This window comes from Cajanus cajan, chromosome 10 (genome assembly GCF_000230855.2).
Source record: "Cajanus cajan strain Asha chromosome 10, NIPB_CcT2T_4, whole genome shotgun sequence".
NCBI classification, from domain to species: Eukaryota; Viridiplantae; Streptophyta; class Magnoliopsida; order Fabales; family Fabaceae; genus Cajanus; species Cajanus cajan.
This window is the reverse complement of record NC_138526.1, coordinates 15,592,913-15,617,327: the sequence shown is the minus strand read 5'-3', so window position 1 is coordinate 15,617,327 and position 24,415 is coordinate 15,592,913. Positions and strand designations below refer to the sequence as shown.

The 24,415-nt window shown below is 27.5% G+C and overlaps 1 protein-coding gene, 1 long non-coding RNA gene and 1 other non-coding gene across 3 annotated transcripts; all 3 read left to right on the top strand.

Moving 5' to 3' along the window:
• The first annotated feature begins 5,317 nt into the window (after positions 1-5,317).
• On the top strand, positions 5,318-8,115 carry LOC109792229 (nascent polypeptide-associated complex subunit beta). The gene is made up of 6 exons (XM_020351621.3): positions 5,318-5,472; positions 6,555-6,622; positions 6,905-7,053; positions 7,175-7,231; positions 7,646-7,684; positions 7,774-8,115. Exons 2-6 carry the CDS (start codon positions 6,555-6,557, stop codon positions 7,941-7,943), a joined length of 483 nt encoding a protein of 160 aa, XP_020207210.1. The 5' UTR covers positions 5,318-5,472; the 3' UTR covers positions 7,944-8,115.
• On the top strand, positions 5,945-6,031 carry LOC114915397 (small nucleolar RNA Z159/U59). The gene has a single exon (XR_003803378.1). It is a non-coding gene; the product is annotated as a small nucleolar RNA Z159/U59 (small nucleolar RNA).
• Positions 8,116-16,888: 8,773 nt separating the features above from the next.
• On the top strand, positions 16,889-23,242 carry LOC145952689 (uncharacterized). The gene is made up of 2 exons (XR_014430209.1): positions 16,889-20,942; positions 21,858-23,242. It is a non-coding gene; the product is annotated as an uncharacterized LOC145952689 (long non-coding RNA).
• The last annotated feature ends 1,173 nt before the right edge of the window (positions 23,243-24,415 follow it).

Here is a 24,415-nt window from a genome sequence, read left to right as displayed (position 1 = left end):
TTCCTATCGCATACAAATGTTGAACCTTGATCAGGGGTAGTAATGATCTGTTCGTTATAATATACCAAAACATGGACCTTGGAGGAACTCATGATTTGGGTAGTGTGTGTAGGAGTTGAAGGCTTTTTTGTGGGTGTAATCTCAGACAGAAACACTATCGGCTACATTGCATGTCATGCTTCTCACCTTGCAAGAACAACAACTATAGCATAAGTCATAATAATTACGTACGGTATCTTAAGACAAAAACAGAATGTGTTTCGTGTCGTGTGCATACATAAGCAAGTTCATGTGTTGTGATGCCTTCACTGAAATGTTTCAAATTTACCTTCAACGGTGAATTCCTCCTTATTAATCTTGATCTTCTACACTGTATGTGTAGTATATATGCAACTGCTGCAGCTTTTGTTTCCGTTGGATGCTTTTTCTCTCATCGATTTGAATTTACGTGCTTTGCAGCAATAAGTAATAACTCATCAATTCGGTATCCCACGGTATGGATCACCAATTCAAATTTTAAAATACTGATTTTTTTTTTTCTCAAAAAGGATAACTTTTCTTACCCCAACTTTATTACTCAGATTATTGTTACTAATAAAATGTTTTCAATTTAAACTTTTTTTCTATTTACGCAACAATCAAACTGTTATTTTAGAATTTATACCATCAACTTCTTATTTTTAGTACGAAAACTCTACGGTACCCATGGGTATCGAATATTTTTTATTTATTTATTATAATTACTTGTTTTATTTTTATTTTTATTTATTATTTTTAATAATTTATCTTTATAAAAAAATTTATATCTTTAAAATTATTTTTATAGTTTTTAAATTTTATTTTAATGTAGTATCTATTATAATTAAATAATTTAATATTAATATTTTGTTAATACGTTTTAATTTTTTTTAGAGTTAATTTTTTTTTAATTTATAGTATAAATTAGTTTTTCAATTATATTATTTATTATTTTTTTTTCTTATTTTAATATTTTTATAATACTATTATTTTTTTTGTTTTTAATTTTTTAATTCTATCACATATAAATAAAATTTGTTATGAAAATTAACCTTTTGATTATTTTTTTTGAATTAGTCTTTTTGATTGATTCATCTTCTACAAATTTTTGATCTAAAATTTATGTTATTTTAAATTCATTTTTTAAAATTTATTTGTTCACATAATTAGAAGTACCAAAACCTTTCAATTATCATGGGTACCATAGCAATTCCCTTTTTAGTATTATTTTTTAAGTGAATCTTAAATGAAAAAGAGAATTATATAAACTAGCCTGGTGACTAGCAAAATGCACGAACTTATTTTTTAATTAACTCAAAATATCTTTTAGTATTTTTTATTTGATTTAAATACCCTTTTAAGTTTTATTACTGTTATTTATTAACATTAATAAATTTAAAACAACTTTAATTAATGTTAATAAAAAAAATATAAAACATTGTACAATATTTCATTAATTTATCAAAATAGAAAAAATGGATATCGTGTAGTATTTATATATTATGTCAAAATAAAAGGAAATTTGGGTAAAAACATTTTAATAATTATTAATTATTATTATTTTGTAATATTATTGTGAAGAAAAGAGAGACATTAAAAAAAGTTGAATAATGTCAATCAAAAACTCACTTTTACAAACATAGTGAAATAATAGCAAAACTGTGTATGAATGTAGATGAAAAGAGTAAGAAAGAAGAACATAAATATTTTTATACTAGTTTGTCTCAATTATTGAGACTACATCCAGTTTTTTTTATCAAACATGATTAAGTTCTACTATTTTTTTACAAAGTACAAGCATTACACACAAGTCATTTATGGTTCAATCTAAGTATTCTTTTATGTGTCTCATCAAATAACTATTCAAGTATTTTCTTTAACATAAAGTCTCTCCAAACTTTAAACAATCAAATATTCTTTTACAGTCAAACCTCTTAGACTCAAAGCAATAATACAAAGTTAAAGTTAGGTAAGATACTTGTATTGTTTGTCTTATGTTTAAGATGTGATACAACCATATTAAGTACAATGCTTATACACAGAAAGAATGAATGTAATGTGTGTGCTCCAACTTCTTTTTGAGTCTTCATGCTTCCTTATATAAGTACTTTAGTAAGGATGAATGTTTCAAATCTTTGAGCATTTCTTACAAGCTTTTTGTCTCCATTTATGGTTGGTGTATTGATTGTTTGCATTTATGTTTTATCAAATGTGTTTTCTTCTCTTTTGTTATTATGGGTATTAAGGAAGCTATTTTACTTCGATCTGTTAATAAATCATATACACAAAGATTTAGTTATTAGACATCATAAATGATACGAATTCAAAATAAATGTCTTACACATGAAGTGTTTTATCTATTAGGCTTTTTATGTCAAGATAACTAATCGTCTTAGTGCCTTATTGATTAATCTAAAAAAATTCTTTAGAAAAATCACTAGTGCAAAAATTAGTTTTAAAATCGGGGTTTTAAGATTGGTTAAAAGGTGACCGATCTTAAAAGTAACGCAGTAACAATTTTGTAAATAATGTGAACACTTTTAAGATCAGTTAAAATTTAACCGATCTTAAAAGTACTTTTAAGATCGATTCTTCTATGACCGATCTTAAAAGGTATATATATATATATATATATATATATATATATATATATATATATATATATATATATATTAAAATAATATAAGTTTCATAATTCTAAAAAAAATAATACATTTAGAACTTTAAACGAAATATAAAATATTTTATTAAAACTAAAAATATATTTAAATTTTTTAATCTTTCAAGAATAAGGGATAAAGGAAAAAATACTATATAGTCAATAAGTATAAATGAAAATCAATACTTATTTTTTGTTTAATTTTAACACCTTATAAATTTTAATGACGTTTAACATTAATAAATTTTAAACAGTTTAAATTAATGTTAAGACAAAAATATAAAAAAAAATTATTTATCAATTGAAATAATATATATTATAATAATTAATAAAAAAACTTTAATTATAGTTTTAATATTAGCATAAAACTGTTGTCAAAAATTAACATAAAATATTATTATAATTATTAATATATTTTAAGCTAAATTGTATTGTTGGTCCTTTATTTTATTTTTTAGATTTATTTGAGTCATTTATCTATTAAAATATTAATTTTGATCATTTATCTTTTATATTTTGATCAATTTGATATTTTTAAAACAACAATATTTTTTTTATTTTATGATTCAATTTTGAATCAATTTTAATTAATTCAAGATGTAAAACTTCTAACCATAGATTTAATGATATAAAAACTATAAAATTTCATTGATGCTTGAGTCCATAAGAACAATAATATAATAAAAATCGTGTGAAAAATACGTCTTATAAGTAACTATAAAATAGTAAGAAATTATATTTTTTAATTTTTAATTGTCTTTTACACTTATTTTTATACAATTTACTTTTTTTTTATTTGAATTTTAGTTAGTTCAACAATTCTTATATAAGGGAGTTTAATAAGAAGAATTTCAAATTTTGAATCAATCAAAAAATTATCCAAAATCATGTCTCAAAATATAAAATAATCATTGTTTCAAAATAATCAAATTAGTCTAAATTTAAGAGATAAATAACTATAATAAACATTTTACAAGATAAAAGACCAAAATAAATCTAACAAATAAGATAAATATAATTTAGCATATATTTTATAGCTTTGGAATATTTACTAGTTCTACATTATATTATATATTAATTAAATATGTAAAATTAATCTATACTAAATATAAAATGAGTAAAATCTCTAGTAAATTTATGAAATAAAATCTTTGACTAATTTTACTTATTTATCGATCGAGTTAGATTAGCCTAAGGTGAAGTTTTAAAATATTAATATGAAGTAAAAAAAATAATATCTATATTAATACTAATTATATTATATTATGTAACTTCTGTTGATTAAGACACTAATTTCATGATATAATTTGTATATTAATTGTTAAGACACCAACATTCCTCTTAAAATAAAAATATTTTAAAAGAATTCCTTATTTCTTACTAATATATAATAAAAATATTACATAATAATAAATACACAAGAAAAAAACAATTTCTACAATAATTTTTCTTCTAAAAGTTTCTCATAATAAAATTTTATAAATTAAAATTAAAAATATATTAACTATATAACATAAAAACACGTTAATTTAAGAAACGATAACAACATTATAAACTATTAATTACATTATTTTCAAATTATTGTAATTTTAAAGTAAAATAATTATACAATTCACATAAAATATTAATTATTAAAAATTCACATAAAATAAAAAAAAATAAAACACATTAATAAAATTAAAATAAGTAAGAAATTAGATTGGTAAATTTGTTGGACCCAATATCAAATCATTCAAGCAGTGTCTAAGTTCAATCTTTAACATTGCTGTGAAAAAAAAATAAACTTAAAACTTTTCAAATTCTTTTTAGGAATTTACTTACATTTATGTAAAAAAAATTATAGTATAAAAATATTTAGAAAAATGAGTTTTTTTTAGATAAAGTTATCTTCTGTATGTGAAGTGTACATTAATGTTGAATTGTCCCTCCTAAATTATATATATATATATATATATATATATATATATATATATATATATATATATATATAACCTCATTTAATGAATTTTCATATACAAATTTTATAAATTAAGCTTAAGATTATATTTATTATATGATATAATAACATTAATTTTGAAAACAAAACAGTAATGAGAACATAAAATATTAATTACATTAATTTTAAATTATTGAAATTTTAGAATAAAATAATTATAAAATTCACATAAAAATATTAATTATAAAAATTGACTAATATTAAAATATAATAACACATTGATAAAATTAGAATTAAAAAATTTTCAAAAGTTTTTTTTTTTTAAGAAATAAACTTACATTTATGTCGCAAAAATTTATGGTATATTTTATTTTATTTACTTATATTTATATAAACACATTCTGATATTTCATTTTTTCTTTTGACAATTAAATATATTTTGATATTTATATAATAGATAATTGTATTATTTTTAAAATTAAGTAATAAAAATATATATAATAATAAATTATTGTCAAAATATACATAAAAAAACAAAGAAAATTCTCTATAAGAGACGAGTTAATCAACTAGTTTAACTGATAGAAATATATTTAAGTAAACTTCTTTTATACCTAAAAATAAACAAATAAATAAATAAACTTCTTTTGTCAGAAAGTTTTTTTTTTTTACTATTGGGCCTGGACACTAGCAAACCCAACGAGGAACGAATTTTTATCACAAAAACAAAGAAAAAAAAAACTTAGGGTTTGTTGAGTGTTGTTGATAGAAAAGGGAGTCCTTATCTTGCATTGTTTAGGTCTTCGACGTGAGAGTTACCATTTGCTCCCAACACTGAGCTTAAACGAGCTTCACAAAGGTACCGTATCTACTGCACTATGCTTTATTCACCAAATTGAATCATCATTTTGTTCTACCTTGTTATGGTTTATGTTAATTCTTGGTTTCTCAACCATTTGGTTTCACCTTTGCAATGTTGTCATGTAACGATTGAGTTTTTTTTTTTTTTTTTTTTTTTTTTTTTTTGTTGGGTTGGGTCCTTTTGTTGGAATTATCATACCCTCCATCTCTCTCTTTTTGTATGAGATTTCGGAACAGATCGATTTTTGGTTCATTTACAATTCATCAATCAGTTTTAGGGCTTCTAACTTTTTCGAGTCACAGATTATTTTTCTTCTTCCATTGCAAAGTGCAGGAAGTGAGATTATAATGATTTCTTTTTATAGTTTTCTTATGTGAAAGACTGAAAGTGGATAGGTGATTTGGAGTCACCAATTCAACTGAGGTTCATTATGTGTCGCAGTTGGCTTTTTAGTTGAGCTTTTCTGATAGCCTACGTGGATGATCAAAAAGAAAAACTTTGGTTCTTCCGAGTTGTTTCAATGCAGAAAAATATTGGAAACCTGAACTGAGGAGGCTGTGTAAAAGATCCTTCTGTATTCTGTGTTCTACCTTAATGATGTTCTTCAGATTGGTTGTTATGATTTAATATTCGGAATGCATATACTATCTAGAATATGGACTTGGTGAAACAAACTTGTGGGCTTTAACTTAAGGTTGTCACCTTGATGTGATACGATACAATATAATCTAGTATTGTAGTTGGATTCATTTTGAGTTTGCGCCCAAGCCTTATAGTTGAGTACTGGTTTGATGGGTAACACAACATCTCTTAAAATCCAATTGTTTTCTTTCAATAAGGAATTAAGTAGCATATCAACTTTAAACTTCTCTGTTATGAATTTGGGTATTGATTTATGTTTTTGATGGTCACTCTTAGAAGTCCATATAAAATTACTTCCGCTGTTATTGGTCACTCTTATAACCAAGTTTAATTATTGGTCTTTTGTCTGCCTTTGTATTCTTGTTACTATTCGTTTTTAGATCTTTGTTTGGTCTTGGTTGTGGTGAAATTTATTTTTCTCCCTTGCCTTTAACCAGATGAATCGGGAAAGGTTGATGAAGATGGCCGGTTCAGTTAGAACTGGAGGAAAGGGTACCGTGAGAAGGTAGTCCATACATTTAACCTGTGATTTCATCTAAATGAAAATCAGATTTCTTATCAAGTATGCCAACATTATATTAGAACATGTTATGTTTTTGTTAAATCTTTAGTCTCATTGGATGCAACATTAGCCATAGAAGAACATATGAAATTTTAGTTTTCTCTTATCCCCCTCTTCACTTATTTGGGGGTTTGCAACCATTTCTTTTGTTTTTCGAAATTACACACACAGCATGCATCTGTTGTGTTGAAATTTCCCTTCATGTTTTGTCTTCTCTTATTTTAGAAAGAAGAAGGCCGTCCACAAGACAACAACCACAGATGACAAAAGGCTTCAGAGCACCTTGAAGAGAATAGGTGTCAATGCCATCCCTGCGATTGAGGAGGTCAATATCTTTAAGGATGATGTAGTTATCCAGTTTCTAAATCCCAAAGGTAATATCAATCTACAGTTTTTACAATATATATATATATATATATATATATATATTTAAAATATAATAGTTTTCTTTTTATGTTTCTTCAATTATTTCAAATTGGGAATTTTCGTTTCCAGTGCAAGCATCCATTGCCGCCAATACTTGGGTTGTCAGTGGTTCTCCGCAAACAAAGAGTAAGCAGTTTTATCTCTTTTCATTGTTGTTGTATGCCTAGCTCTGCTTTATTTATTTATTTATATTTTTTTATTTCCTGGTTGAGAGCATTGTCAATTTTTCTGTACATGTTGCAAAAGAAATGTAAATAATAGCTTTGTTTGTGTTGATATTCAGATTATATACTACATAGGCTTTAGCATCAAGGACATATACATTTGTGTTTAGTATATCTGAAGCTTTTATGTCTTAGTATACTATGGCATTGCTTCCCCCTATTTCTAGATTTGTAGACCGAAGTGGCATTGCTTCCCCCAATTTCTAGATTTTTGTTAACATTCAAAGAGGGATTTTGAAAAATAAGCAATTAGTTCTTCACTGATTTGTGAATGAATTGGCATTGAAAATTGACATAAACTTTTTCTGTTTTACAGAGTTGCAGGATATACTCCCTAGCATTATCCACCAATTAGGTATGTATTTATTTATTTATTTTTTTATTTCTTAGAAACTCTTTGGTGTTTCTTCTCCTCAATTTAACATTTTGATTATTATAATGCAGGGCCAGATAACTTGGAAAACCTGAAGAAGTTAGCCGAGCAATTTCAGAAGCAGGCTCCTGAAGGAGGTGCTGGTCCAGCCACAGCACAAGAGGATAACGATGATGATGTTCCAGACCTTGTTCCTGGACAAGATTTTGAGACAGCTGCTGAGGAGGCCAAGGCTTCTTAGAGTGTTTTTGTTTTTGTGCCATTGTTATATATCTCCTGTGTTTTTAATTTTTTTTTCCTGATTTTCCATTTTAAGTATTTCAGATATTCAGTTATCCTGTCATATACTTTAAATAGTTGAAATACTCTATTAAACCTGCCTTCCTGAATCTAACTAGGTATTCTTGACTGAATCTGCCAACTTCCACTAATAAATCGACATTATTAGTGGTTCGGTAGTTAGTATCAGGGGTATTCAAATCATGGCCTGGTTACTAATTTGGCTTAATTTTAAGTTGATTTTGATGGTTGAGTTCTAAAATTTAGATACCATGTATTTTGACTACTTGTTATTACTTGGATCATCATATCCTTGTTCGAAATTGCATATTCTTTAAAAAAAAAAAGTTTTTAAATGTGATGTAGTGATAAGAATGTTTTGATGTAATTGATATTAGGAATGCTATCGATACATTCTATCTCACTTTTTCCTATTGTATGTTTTTATTTCTATGTTGTCTAATTTCTTAATACTTATTTTATATTTTAATTTTATTATTTAATAAATTAAACGAATGTTAAAATCACTTGGTCAATGCCCATTTTGTTGTCGGTGACTCTCCAAACGTAGCAGCAAAATAATGTAGAGAAGTTTCATAATCGTCAAAGTTTTGAATTAAGATTGTTGTCTTAACATTTGAAATTAGTAGCATAATACCAAAGTGGTTACAAGAGGTGCACATTGTTTGTACGTATTTAGCTATCATAGTGCGCAAAGCCTAACAGGGTTTGCTAGATTCAGATCTCTGCCTTTTGTTCGTTGTGTACTATCCTTGTTTTGTTTTGAGTTGTAGGATTATTTCTCTCAAAGGCAGTAGTCGTAGATGGCACCAAAGGCAAAGTGTTGCTGTTGTTGATAAAAAAAAAATAGCCATAGGTCTAAATGTGAAGATATATGTGAATATATATATATATATATATATATATATATATATATATATATAAATATATGAGGATAGATTCTTTTATTTCAGGAGTAAGTTTAGGAGACTTATTCCGTTCAATAACTTATATTCTATATCAAATTTCAATAATCTAACTGTTCAATTTAAAGTTCTTAATGTATAGATCAAATTTGTAAAATTTTTAAAAAATTTGAAAATTATTTGATACTTTATTTCATTAATTCGAATCAATGTATAAAATAATTTTATGATTATTTATCAATTTTAATTAATAAAATGAAATATTAAATGATTTTTAAATTTTTAAGATTTTTTACAGATTTGTTCTATGTATTAACAATTTTAAATTGAACGGTTGGATTGTTGAAATTTGATGTAGAATATGAGTTATTGAACGGAGTAAGTTTAGGTAGATTTATTCCTAGCATAAAAGGATCCCTCCTTTATATATATATATATATCAAAGTGAATTCTTCACATTTTTGTGGGTTATATATATATATATATATAGATATTCATAATATTCATAAATGTGCGTAGCGGATAATTAAAAGAAAAGAAATTCAAGAATAAGATCTTCAAGATAAGCTGTTAATGTTCTAAAATATTCAAAATTATAAATGATATTATTAAAATCTTTAGATTCGAAATCGAAATATTTAAGAATAGGTTGAGAATATGAAATAGAATGCAAATAAAAGTTTATGAGAATATAATGAGTATACAGTTGTATCCAAACATAGCCATCAGCGAAAAATATAATCATTTATTAAACTTACAGAGATTTACAGACTCGAGGCCAGGGTTCTTAGCTATGAAGGAAACTCAAAGAGAGGTAGAAGTTTAAGGCTCTAGGAGAGCGGTGCCTTCTACTCTAAATGAGAGGCCTTTTATAGAGAAAGAATCGAGCTCTATTCTACTAGTAACACATATCCTAGACATACACGTATTACAATCTAAATAAAAGCGATTACAACTGGCAAACCTTTTACTTTAGGTTGCCGACACAAAAAAAAAATACAACTGGCGAATCTTTACTTTAGACCGCCGACATAAAAGACAAAAGCATCTTTTGGGCGACGTGGGAAACAAGGGACCCACGACTTCTTACTCAGATGGACAGATTTTTTACAAGTCTTCAGCACTATTCCAAAATTGGTCTTCTTTTGCAGCTATTTCCAATCTGTTCAAAATATTACTTATACTTTCTTCAATGTGATGATTGTTCTTGATATTATTTTCTTGGATTCTTTGCACTACTTGGGCAACCTTTTCACTTAATTGCTACAAGTTGGCAAAATCAATTTCCTCATCTTCTTCTGGATGTTGGGCCAGCTGCATATTATAACAATCTTCAATATCTTCTTTTTCTTCATCTGATTCTGTTCCCAAAGAGGATATAGCATCTAGCAATTGCTTTTTCAATAGAGTTTTCTCTTCTTTGGACGAAGGAATATTTTCCAAGATATTTTTGGTAAGAGGCTTCTCGATTTTCAGAGTGGGTTGGGCCTCACTCGATGGTCGATAGCCCAAAGTTTTTCATTTATGAAACCTATCTTCAACATATTTAACCTCAAATTTTTTCCACCAAAAACCCTTTGGTTCTTCGACAAATAGTTTTTGGATAAGTGTCTTCCTTGTGTTGATGAATTTCAAGGAGATGGGCTAAGAGCCAACTTATACCCATGGTTGAACAAAATTTTATGAGACGGATATGAGGAGGCTGATTTGGTGTGAGGGTTTTATATTTTTTATAAATATTCAGGACATTTTCAGCGATTATAGACTGAACAGGACTTATTTGAAAGAACCAGTCTACAAACCAATTGGGTATTGGAAGGGGTAATTCATTCTTAAAACTTATGTACCAGGAATGTTTAGGATTTTCTTCTAATAATATATAAGTTCAGGCCTTTTGATAATCAAAATAGGAATATGAGGGAGGGTCAAAAGGTCTAGAAAAATTATTTTCGGTAAAGGGATGTTGTTTCCAATCATGGAAAGACAACACCTTGGCTATTTTTAATTTGGAATAATTTATTATAGAGGGGTTTTTTGAATCTGCTACAGGAGTGATTTCTACAGACCCAGTGTCTATTAAAATAAATTGATAAAAAAATTTATTTTTCTTTAAATTTTCATTTTTAGGTATCCAACTCCAATGAGGAGGAGCTAGACTTTTCACAATTTTCCAAGGATCTTCTTCTTGCCAATGATCTTCAATAGTAACTATATGCTGGCAATGCTCAAGGATATGGAATTCTTTAGGGATATTTTTCGAGGTGGAAGAGGTGGCCTTTTTCTGGGGTAGTTGGGCTGTGAGCCAACACTGTAACTTTGTTTTCAAGAGGGGTTTTCAAGGTATGAGGTAATTTTCTGGTTTGAGAAGCTTTTGAATATGAAGGAGAGAAGTCATCTAGCGAAAGGCTAGATGGCCCTATTTTTTCAGAGGGATTGGGCTGAGAGCCCATTTTCTTGATAGGTGTCGTCATGGGTGAAACCCTGCAAAAATTCTCTTGTTAAAAAATCTGGAATTGAATTATTTTTTTAATTTTGAAATCAAAACAAGATATTAAACTCTGCCATCTGGCAAAAATCTGTTTTGAAACTAAATTTTTAACATCTTTTTCTAAACCTTCTTTTGCCGATTTACAATCTATTCTCAAAATAAATTTTTTATTTATTAAATCATGTTGAAATTTTTGCATGCATAAAACAATGCTTAAAATTTCTTTTTTAATAGTACTATATTTGGTTTGGGATGGGTTCCAAATTCTTGAATGATATTTTACTATTTGCTCAGGATGGTTTCCTATTTTTTGTTTAAGTATTCCCCCGTACCCTTGATCTGAAGCATCAGTTTCTACTATTAATTGGGCTTCTGGATGTGGGATTCCTAGACAGGGCAAGGTTTTTACTTGGGCCTTTACTTCCTGAACTATTTTGGTTAATTCAGGAGTCCAAGGTTTCGGGTTTTTTCGAAGCCTATTATAAAGGGGTTTACACAAAATTCTAATTTTTGGAATGAAATCTGCTATATAATTTACACACCCCTAAAGTCTTTGTAATTGATTTTTATCTTTTATTTCATCAGGAAATTTTTCTGAAAATTCTATACTTCTTTTTATAGGAGTAATTGTTCCTTGATATATATCATGTCCCAAAAATCTAATTTTCGTTTGTGCTAATTTAATTTTCTTTTGGGATATAACCATGCCATTATTCTTAATTAAATTTTTAAATATTCTCAAATGTTTCAAATGTTGTTCAATTGATTTTGAAAATATTAGCACATCATCTATATAGACTAGTGCAAATTTGGAATACTGGTTTAATATTGTATTCATTATATTCTGAAATTCGGTAGGAGCATTCTTAAGTCCCATAGGCATTACATTCCATTCATATTGGCCGAAAGGTACTACAAAGGCCGTTTTATATTTATCTACTTCTTTTACTTTTATCTGATAATATCCACTTTTCATATCAAATTTTGAAAATATTGTGGCATTATATATTCTACTTATTAATTCTGATTTATTCGGTAAAGGATATCTTATCCATTTTAATACTTTATTTAATGGTTTATAATTTATTACCATTCTCGGTTCTCCTCTTTCTATTTCTGAAGCATTTTGTACATAAAATGCTGCACAACTTCAAGGAGATTTACTAGGTCTTATTAATTTTTTATCTAGAAATTGTTGAATTTCTTTTCTACAATATTCTAAAGTTTCTTTATTTAATTGTACTGGTTTTGCTTTTGTAGGAATATTCTTTTCTAGAAATCCTTCTTCATATGGTAATTCAATTTCAAAATAATTTCGTTCCCAAAAAACATTAGGAACATCTGAACATATTTCTTTTATTATTTCCTTTTCAAGTTTTTCAAATTCTTTTTTAATTTTTGGATCTTGTAATTTTTCTTCAATCTGTTTATATTTTATTTCATTTTTTAGATATTTTATTTGTTCGGTTTTTGCTTGTATTTTAGTTAGAAAATTGTCTTCAATTATGTCTTTTACATTATGTATTACTTTTGTTGTTGCTGATTTTATAAATTCAAATAACAATTCTTTAAATTGTATTCCTTCTGAAGTTACTTTGAATGGGTATATTTGAGTTAAGAAAGGTGTTCCTAGAATCATTTCTTCACTTATATCGGGGGTTAAAATAAAAGTATTTTTAAAACAAGTTCCCTTATTACAAATATAAGCTTTTGAAAGTTTATATTTTACCTTTAATTTATTAGAGTTTGCGGCTCTTAAGGTTTGAACAGTTTTTTCATAATATTGTGTTGGTATTAAACCTTCTCTTATACAATTTAAATCTGCTCCTGAATCTACTAGAGATGTAAAAGTTTTATGATAAGTTTTTCCAATTTTTAACGTAGCTTTTATTAGCCATTTTAGCTGTATTATTTTTATCTGTCTTATAACTATATTTTTGTCTGAATTTATTGATGTGGATGGTTGATCTTTTTCCAAGATTTCTTTAATTAGTTCATTTTGTTGGTAGTTTTCTTGTTTTATTTCAACCAATTGAGTTTTTATAATATTAACTTCTCTTTTTAATTCATTTATTTCTCTTTGTAAATCTTTAGTATTTACAGGTTTTTCTTTTATTGAAGCTTTCTTTAATATTTGTGTAAAATCATATCCACTAAATTCAGGAGTGGAAGTAGATTCTTCATAGGTTTTCTCTTCTAATATTAAATCTTTTAATTTACTTAAATATTCTAGTTTCTCTTCTTCATTAGGAATTTTTTCTACCATTTCTAATATTAATTTTGCTTCGGAGGTTATTACATTTATACTGAATGAACATGAACATGGGTTTTCGTCACATTCACATTCACTTTCTTCTTCACTTGAAGTTTCTAGATTATCAATGTATTCTTCGCTACTATTTTCTTCCTCACTTTCGGACTCATAAAGTAAAATTTTTGTAATTTGTTCTTTTAATTCTTCAGTCATATTTAAATTATTTATTTTTTCTTTAACTTTACAATCTTTTTTCATGTGACCATATCTTCCACACTTAAAACAAACTATTCCTTTACTCTTATTAAGAAAGGTTTGTTTTTTGTTAAAATTTTTATTTTTATTATTTAAAAATTTTTGTTTTCTTAAAAGGCAAAATATTTTTTCTAAAAGATTGATTTCTTTTAAAAGGTTTTCTAATATTCTTTTTATATTTTCTTGATGGAGGTGTTATGCCTTCGTATCCATACTGAGCACAAAAGTTTCCCAATTCTTTTATTCCACTTTCCTTTTGTTTTTTAATTTGTTTTTCTAGTTTCATATTATTACAAATTTCTAATGCAGTGTTTTTTATTACAGCAATTATTCTTCCATATGTTAATTCTTGCAAATTTTCATCATATGTTTGACCCAGTTTTTCTCTAACTTTTGTGGCAAATACTGGAGGCAATCCTGCAATAAATTTTTCTTTCCAGAAGTTTTCTTTACAATCTGCTCTAGTCATTACCATCATTATAAAATTATCTACATACCATCTAAAATCTCCTAAAGTTGGACATCTTAAATTGTGTAGAAGAGTATTTGTTTTATTATCAAAAATATTAGAATCTCCCATAAAACTTTGTATTATAGATATTATTAATGTTTCTACCATTAGAGGTATATTAACTCCATCTTCAACCTTTACTATATTTAATATATAATTCTTTTGATCTTGAGTAAGGTAGTTATCCCACCAACCTTTTAAAGATCCAGTGAATCCAGCTATTAATAATTTTACTGTCTGTGCCTCACTATGCTTCGCTCGATAGGCTGAGGCAGCCATTGACATTTCATGGGTTTTTCTTAAAATTTGATGTTCTATCATTCCATCTATATTCCATTCAGTTATTCCTTCACCATTAAAGGCAGAAGGACTTGCTTTCTAAATTCCATTCTTCAAATTGTATGTCTGGAAGGGTGCGTCTTCTATAATAATTTCTAGTAGTGGGCATGTTATTCGTATTTCGATTTTGATTAAATTTTCTTTGTATTCTAAATATATCATTTTCTAAATCTTCTAGATTTATACTTCCTATTTCTTCTTGAGGTATTTCTAATATATTAATATTTTTTATATTTAACTTTTCTAATTTTTTATTAATTTCTGTTAATAAATTATCTGTATTACTTCCTAATTTAAATTCTTTATATTCTTTATCAGTAAATCTTGTAGGGGTTATTAATGATCTTTCTAAAGGTTTTATTCCTAAAGGATTCGCATTTTTTGTTTCAGATTTTTCTTCAAAATTTTTTATTGCCACTTGATGTAATAATTGATTTGTATAGTTTAATTGACTATGAAAAAGAATGGACCGATAAGTTTACTACAGAATATATAATAAAAACTGTAGACAAAGAAATAGAGTTAAAAACTAGTCATGAACAAATTCCTTTAATAACTAAAACATTAATAGTCGAACATATAAAAAACTATAAATATATGCATATAGGCTCAATACAAATAGCTATAAAACCTTTGTTTAGACTAGGAATGGATACTCCAATGTTTGTATCATTAAGAGATAATAGACCAATTGAACTTGAAAATCAAATTTTGGCTATGTTTGAAAAAAATTTACATCAAGGACCTGTATATATTAATAATTACCCAAATTATTCAGTAGCCCTTAAAAGTTTTCATAACACCGATAATAATCTAATATTGGATGTTAAAATTCTTGAAAATAAATGGAATACAAATTCATATCCAATAGCAGTAGTGTATAGAATATATTATAAAATCATGAAAACCCATTTAGCTCCAAAGGCTTTATTAATGTCGCCCAAAGATGAAACGACTATGCTTTTAATAAATCCTGAAAAAATAAGTGCAGTAATTCCTAAAACTTTAAAGCATAACGAAATAACCACTGGATTAAAATGGAGATTAGAAGATATTTTAAAACCAGACCCTCTAGACCCAATAGAAGTAGAAGAAATAATTGAATATAAATCAGGAACAGTTGAAGTTTCTTTTACTCCATTAAGAAGAATAAATTCTTTAAAAATAGGGGAAAGCTCAAGAGCATCCCCTCAAACTTTTCATACAGCACGCAGATCCTTAGATAGACCTAGTTTTGTATATCATAAAACTATGAATTTCAAAGGAATTAAACCAGATCATACAGTACCCACCCCAGAATATGATTGGGAAGAACCTAAAACTCATAATTCGCCATCAAATACTGAACTAGCCGGAGAAGAACATATAGATCACTCCATAAATGTAATTAAAAAATATGAAATAAATAAGAAATTATTGAAACAAGAGTTTTTAGCAGAAGAAAATAAAGAAAAGAGAAAATGGTTTTTTGATACTTTTACACAAGAAGAATTAAAAAAATTTAGAGAAAAATATTATAACCATTTAGAAAAAATTCAAGAAAATATTCCTTATTTTAAATGGTTTGAAGAACATTGTCTTAAAACTTTAACAATAAATGTTTTAAAAAATGCTAATAAAATATGGAAAACTAAGTCAGGAGAAAAAATAGGAGAAATACCCCCTTTAGAAGAAGTGCGATTTCCAAATATAGAAAATAAAGAAGTAATAGCGTCACCCTTTAAAATGATAGGAAGGAAAAATTTAGATGAAAATATAACAGCTTTAGATATACAAAATGTTCATAGTCAATTAAACTATACAAATCAATTATTACATCAAGTGGTAATAAAAAAATTTGAAGAAAAATCTGAAACAAAAAATGCGAATCCTTTAGGAATAAAACCTTTAGAAAGATCATTAATAACCCCTACAAGATTTACTGATAAAGAATATAAAGAATTTAAATTAGGAAGTAATACAGATAATTTATTAACAGAAATTAATAAAAAATTAGAAAAGTTAAATATAAAAAATATTAATATATTAGAAATACCTCAAGAAGAAATAGGAAGTATTGTAACATCCCAAATTTTATTTAATGAAAAGAAATATTTTTTTATGTATTTATTATGTGAATAAGTATTTTATTCCCGTATTTTACTATTCATGTATATGTATTTTACTATTTATATATATGTATTTTACTATTTATGTATACGTATTTTACTATTTATGTATACGTATTTATGAATAGTATTTTACTATTCATATGAATAGTAATTTTGAAAAAACGTAAGCGCTTACGCAAAACTCAAATTATTTGGATGAATAGTATTTTACTATTCATGAATAGTAATTATATTATTATTTTAATGAATAGTGTTTTTATGCATAGTGAAAGGCTGCGTTTTCAGGGGGTGCGGACGTTTGAAGTTTCAAAATTATAATTAATTTGAATATAATAATGAATAGTGAATAGTGCATAGTAACTTATAATATTATTTTAATGAATAGTGCATAGTGCATAGTAACTTCAAAATTTCTATAAATAGGGACCTAAGGATTTTGAAAATTCATAACTAGAGAGAAGAAAAGTTTAGAGAGAAGGAATTCTAGAGAGATAGAAAGAGAAAATAAGAGAGAAGGTTCTGCCTAGGTTGTGAAAAGAGGAGGAGAATAGAGAAGGTTCTGCTCTAGTTCCGGTTCCGGTTTAAGGAGAAAGAGAGGAGATTCTGCCCAAATTCCTATTTATCCAGGTAAGGGGGGAGTGGGAAACCTCGCTTGGGGGTGTGGGAATAATTGTTAAATAGTTTGTTTGTTGGATTGGCTCCCGATCCCTTGCCTGTTTTTTATTTCTTTGAATATGTATTATTGATGTGTTTTGTTTTATATCTTATTTATTTACATATCAGAATCTGTTATTTGAATGGAAGGCTAAGCCTCCTAAGTATTTATAAATTTGTAATCTATTATTTAAATGGAAGGCTGAGCCTCCTTATTATCTTATATTACCTTTAAGCTTCCTACTTTACTTAAAAGATCTTAATATATTATTATTGAAAAATATGATACCTAAGCAACCTCTGGACTGTTGGATTGTTGGACTGTTGGATTGTTGGACTGTTGAACTGTTGGACTGTTTGGACTGTTGGACTGTTTGGACTGTTGGACTGTTTGGACTGTTGGACTATTGGACTATTAAATTGGATTATTAAAATAATTCTTAATTATGAAATATGAATATGATATGTGTAACATGCTAAAGGTGGAGTCTGTGAATGTATGACATGCATCATATGCACATATTACTCCAGGTGTGCCGCTGAGGCCGCATACCCACGACTAACAAGGTGTACCTTTGGGTCACCCACGATATGCTAACGAGGTGTATGAACACCAATGATAGGTGTACCTTAGGGTCACCGACAATTGTATAGGTGTGCCTTCGGGTCACCAATGATGATATGTGAACTTCCGTATGGCGCCACATGCATACATTAGTGAGTCAAGTCAAGAAAATCATTATACATAAGCATATATGTGAGATTGATTATATATGTGAATTATATTGCGTGTGTGTGTGCTATTTAACTTTTATTTCTATATCTGCAACTGAGTGAGAAGTTTCTCACTCCCTTGTCATTTTTGTGTATATTTAAATTATGATGCAGATAATTAGCATGAGGCTGAGGATGTTGGTGGTGAAGCTTAGGCTTCTGTTTGGGTTTCGCTCTGATAGGATGTGACATCGGGATTAGCTAGACTTATTGTTAAATTATTATTATTTTTCTTTTGTAATTTTTATGTTATTTATGTTGAAAGTGTGTATTTTTGTCATATTATAATTTTACTAAAAGATTATAAGTTAATTCCTAACTAGGAGGCTCTGCCACCTTTACTGGATTAATCTATAATCTTTATTTTATTATTTCTTGACAATTTGATACTTACAGTTGAAAATTATGAATGTGCATCTTTTACCCAATGATACTTGAGATAATTATTTTATATTAGACTAAGAAAGAATTTATATATAGATGGTTTATATCTATTGTAATTATGTTGGGGTAGAGGGTGTCACATTTAGTGGTATCAGAGCAAGTCGATTTTATCAACCGTGTGTGTTATGTGCTTATCATGACTCTGTTGTGTACTCTGACTATGTCTTGTTTGTTGTGTACTATGATGATAATGTTCGTCTTGTGTTGATATTGTTGAGTTTGAGATTGTTAAGTTAGTTTGTAATCAGAGGAATGATAATCATGATAGTGTTAGCCAACTCGAATTATTAGAACCTTGGATGGGAGGTGATATATTGAGTGTACTAAGAGTTTATGATTGGTGAAGTTTCTGACATCTATAGTTGTAGCAGGTTAAATCTAAAGGTGGTTGTCTCTTTGGTGAGAGATCGAAATGATGTTAATTCCCTTAAGTGTTATTATTGGTATGTTAATTATTTATGGTTTAGGTAGCATGTGAGTTATTTTGATTGAGAAAAGTAAGGAGAGACTTGAATGAGAAATTAAGTAGTGAATTTGGAAAAAATTGAGGTATTTTGTGGCATTAGATATATTGATACATTATTGCTATTTGGTGTCGAAAATATTTTCATTATAGTTTGTTATGATAGTATGAGTATTATATCGACAAAATTTATATTTTGAGGTCTTTATGAAGAATATGGCTTTAGATATTATCTTTTCAATAGAACTAGGATAAGATGAAACAAAAATCTAGAACTTCAAGTTATGACTGCCTTGGTGATTAGAAATTTAGTAAGCACTGAATTTATTAGTGGTGATATTTGAATCTTTAGCTAAAGAGATGATCTCTTGGAAATCTTATGTCTTCATAAAGAGTTGTAGCTTATTCACTTAACTTTCGTTTGAGATAGGTTTGAAATCACTTGGATGAATACAACTCGGTCTGTCAGGTAGATATATGCTATCATGATATTTTGAGTTGTTAGGCATAAAAATAGATTTAAACTAGATTGTCTAAGTATGAATTTGGATTGTATGAGGTGAGTATTTTAGACCATGAAATTTCTTGCGGAGGAAGATCTACTTAAGTTGTGCATTCCTAGTGTGCTAGAATTTAATAAAGCAATCCTAGAAGAAGGTCATAAGAGTATCTTTAGTATCCATTCAGAAACTACTAAGATGTACCAAAATCTTAAGAAGATATTTTGTGACCTAAGATGAAGAGAGAAGTAAAGCAATTGTATATTTATGGCTAGCATACTAGAAGTTTTTAAGAATCTTGTAGCACTTAGATGCTCCATTTTGGAAGTAAGATGGTGAATAGATAGACCCTAGTGGAAGATTTGTCTAAGACGCTTAAGAAATTGATTTTGTTTGTGTTTAAGTGGATAAATTCGTCAAGATCTTTCCCTAAGCAAATCCTTTGAGGAAATTGATAAAAGTTGTACATCAACAAGGTAGTGATGTTGCATAAGAATTAGAAGTAAGAATGCAAAGAGTTTACCATTGCAAAAATTTCGGGGACGAAATTTCTAAAAGGAGGGGAGAATTGTAACATCCCAAATTTTATTTAATGAAAAGAAATATTTTTTTATGTATTTATTATGTGAATAAGTATTTTATTCCCGTATTTTACTATTCATGTATATGTATTTTACTATTTATATATATGTATTTTACTATTTATATATACGTATTTTACTATTTATGTATACGTATTTATGAATAGTATTTTACTATTCATATGAATAGTAATTTTGAAAAAACGTAAGCGCTTACGCAAAACTCAAATTATTTGGATGAATAGTATTTTACTATTCATGAATAGTAATTATATTATTATTTTAATGAATAGTGTTTTTATGCATAGTGAAAGGCTGGGGGCTGCGGACGTTTGAAGTTTCAAAATTATAATTAATTTGAATATAATAATGAATAGTGAATAGTGCATAGTAACTTATAATATTATTTTAATGAATAGTGCATAGTGCATAGTAACTTCAAAATTTCTATAAATAGGGACCTAAGGATTTTGAAAATTCATAACTAGAGAGAAGAAAAGTTTAGAGAGAAGGAATTCTAGAGAGATAGAAAGAGAAAATAAGAGAGAAGGTTCTGCCTAGGTTGTGAAAAGAGGAGGAGAATAGAGAAGGTTCTGCTCTAGTTCCGGTTCCGGTTTAAGGAGAAAGAGAGGAGATTCTGCCCAAATTCCTATTTATCCAGGTAAGGGGGGAGTGGGAAACCTCGCTTGGGGGTGTGGGAATAATTGTTAAATAGTTTGTTTGTTGGATTGGCTCCCGATCCCTTGCCTGTTTTTTATTTCTTTGAATATGTATTATTGATGTGTTTTGTTTTATATCTTATTTATTTACATATCAGAATCTGTTATTTGAATGGAAGGCTAAGCCTCCTAAGTATTTATAAATTTGTAATCTATTATTTAAATGGAAGGCTGAGCCTCCTTATTATCTTATATTACCTTTAAGCTTCCTACTTTACTTAAAAGATCTTAATATATTATTATTGAAAAATATGATACCTAAGCAACCTCTGGACTGTTGGATTGTTGGACTGTTGGATTGTTGGACTGTTGAACTGTTGGACTGTTTGGACTGTTGGACTGTTTGGACTGTTGGACTGTTTGGACTGTTGGACTATTGGACTATTAAATTGGATTATTAAAATAATTCTTAATTATGAAATATGAATATGATATGTGTAACATGCTAAAGGTGGAGTCTGTGAATGTATGACATGCATCATATGCACATATTACTCCAGGTGTGCCGCTGAGGCCGCATACCCACGACTAACAAGGTGTACCTTTGGGTCACCCACGATATGCTAACGAGGTGTATGAACACCAATGATAGGTGTACCTTAGGGTCACCGACAATTGTATAGGTGTGCCTTCGGGTCACCAATGATGATATGTGAACTTCCGTATGGCGCCACATGCATACATTAGTGAGTCAAGTCAAGAAAATCATTATACATAAGCATATATGTGAGATTGATTATATATGTGAATTATATTGCGTGTGTGTGTACTATTTAACTTTTATTTCTATATCTGCAACTGAGTGAGAAGTTTCTCACTCCCTTGTCATTTTTGTGTATATTTAAATTATGATGCAGATAATTAGCATGAGGCTGAGGATGTTGGTGGTGAAGCTTAGGCTTCTGTTTGGGTTTCGCTCTGATAGGATGTGACATCGGGATTAGCTAGACTTATTGTTAAATTATTATTATTTTTCTTTTGTAATTTTTATGTTATTTATGTTGAAAGTGTGTATTTTTGTCATATTATAATTTTACTAAAAGATTATAAGTTAATTCCTAACTAGGAGGCTCTGCCACCTTTACTGGATTAATCTATAATCTTTATTTTATTATTTCTTGACAATTTGATACTTACAGTTGAAAATTATGAATGTGCATCTTTTACCCAATGATACTTGAGATAATTATTTTATATTAGACTAAGAAAGAATTTATATATAGATGGTTTATATCTATTGTAATTATGTTGGGGTAGAGGGTGTCACAAGTATAAATCTAGAAGATTTAGAAAATGATATATTTAGGATACAAAGAAAATTTAATCAAAATCGAAATACGAATAACATGCCCACTACTAGAAATTATTATAGAAGACGCACCCTTCCAGACATACAATTTGACGAATGGAATTTAGAAAGTCCTTTTGCCTTTAATGGTGAAGGAATAACTGAATGGAATATAGATGGAATGACAGAACATCAAATTTTAAGAAAAACCCATGAAATGTTAATGGCTGCCTCAGCCTATCGAGCGAAGCATAGTGAGGCACAGACAGTAAAATTATTAATAGCTGGATTCACTGGATCTTTAAAAGGTTGGTGGGATAACTACCTTACTCAAGATCAAAATAATTATATATTAAATATAGTAAAGGTTGAAGATGGAGTTAATATACCTCTAATGGTAGAAACATTAATAATATCTATAATACAAAGTTTTATGGGAGATTCTAATATTTTTGATAATAAAACAAATACTCTTCTACACAATTTAAGATGTCCAACTTTAGGAGATTTTAGATGGTATGTAGATAATTTTATAATGATGGTAATGACTAGAGCAGATTGTAAAGAAAACTTCTAGAAAGAAAAATTTATTGCAGGATTGCCTCCAGTATTTGCCACAAAAGTTAGAGAAAAACTGGGTCAAACATATGATGAAAATTTGCAAGAATTAACATATGGAAGAATAATTGCTGTAATAAAAAACACTGCATTAGAAATTTGTAATAATATGAAACTAGAAAAACAAATTAAAAAACAAAAGGAAAGTGGAATAAAAGAATTGGGAAACTTTTGTGCTCAGTATGGATACGAAGGCATAACACCTCCATCAAGAAAATATAAAAAGAATATTAGAAAACCTTTTAAAAGAAATCAATCTTTTAGAAAAAATATTTTGCCTTTTAAGAAAACAAAAATTTTTAAATAATAAAAATAAAAATTTTAACAAAAAACAAACCTTTCTTAATAAGAGTAAAGGAATAGTTTGTTTTAAGTGTGGAAGATATGGTCACATGAAAAAAGATTGTAGAGTTAAAGAAAAAATAAATAATTTAAATATGACTGAAGAATTAAAAGAACAAATTACAAAAATTTTACTTTATGAGTCCGAAAGTGAGGAAGAAAATAGTAGTGAAGAATACATTGATAATCTAGAAACTTCAAGTGAAGAAGAAAGTGAATGTGAATGTGACAAAAGCCCATGTTCATGTTCATTCAGTATAAATGTAATAACCTCCGAAGCAAAATTAATATTAGAAATGGTAGAAAAAATTCCTAATGAAGAAGAGAAACTAGAATATTTAAGTAAATTAAAAGATTTAATATTAGAAGAGAAAACCTATGAAGAATCTACTCCCACTCCTGGATTTAGTGGATATGATTTTACACAGATATTAAAGAAAGCTTCAATAAAAGAAAAACCTGTAAATACTAAAGATTTACAAAGAGAAATAAATGAATTAAAAAGAGAAGTTAATATTATAAAAACTCAATTGGTTGAAATAAAACAAGAAAACTACCAACAAAATGAACTAATTAAAGAAATCTTGGAAAAAGATCAACCATCCACATCAATAAATTCAGACAAAAATATAGTTATAAGACAGATAAAAATAATACAGCTAAAATGGCTAATAAAAGCTACGTTAAAAATTGGAAAAACTTATCATAAAACTTTTACATCTCTAGTAGATTCAGGAGCAGATTTAAATTGTATAAGAGAAGGTTTAATACCAACACAATATTATGAAAAAGCTGTTCAAACCTTAAGAGCCGCAAACTCTAATAAATTAAAGGTAAAATATAAACTTTCAAAAGCTTATATTTGTAATAAGGGAACTTGTTTTAAAAATACTTTTATTTTAACCCCCGATATAAGTGAAGAAATGATTCTAGGAACACCTTTCTTAACTCAAATATACCCATTCAAAGTAACTTCAGAAGGAATACAATTTAAAGAATTGTTATTTGAATTTATAAAACCAGCAACAACAAAAGTAATACATAATGTAAAAGACATAACTGAAGACAATTTTCTAACTAAAATACAAGCAAAAACCGAACAAATAAAATATCTAAAAAATGAAATAAAATATAAACAGATTGAAGAAAAATTACAAGATCCAAAAA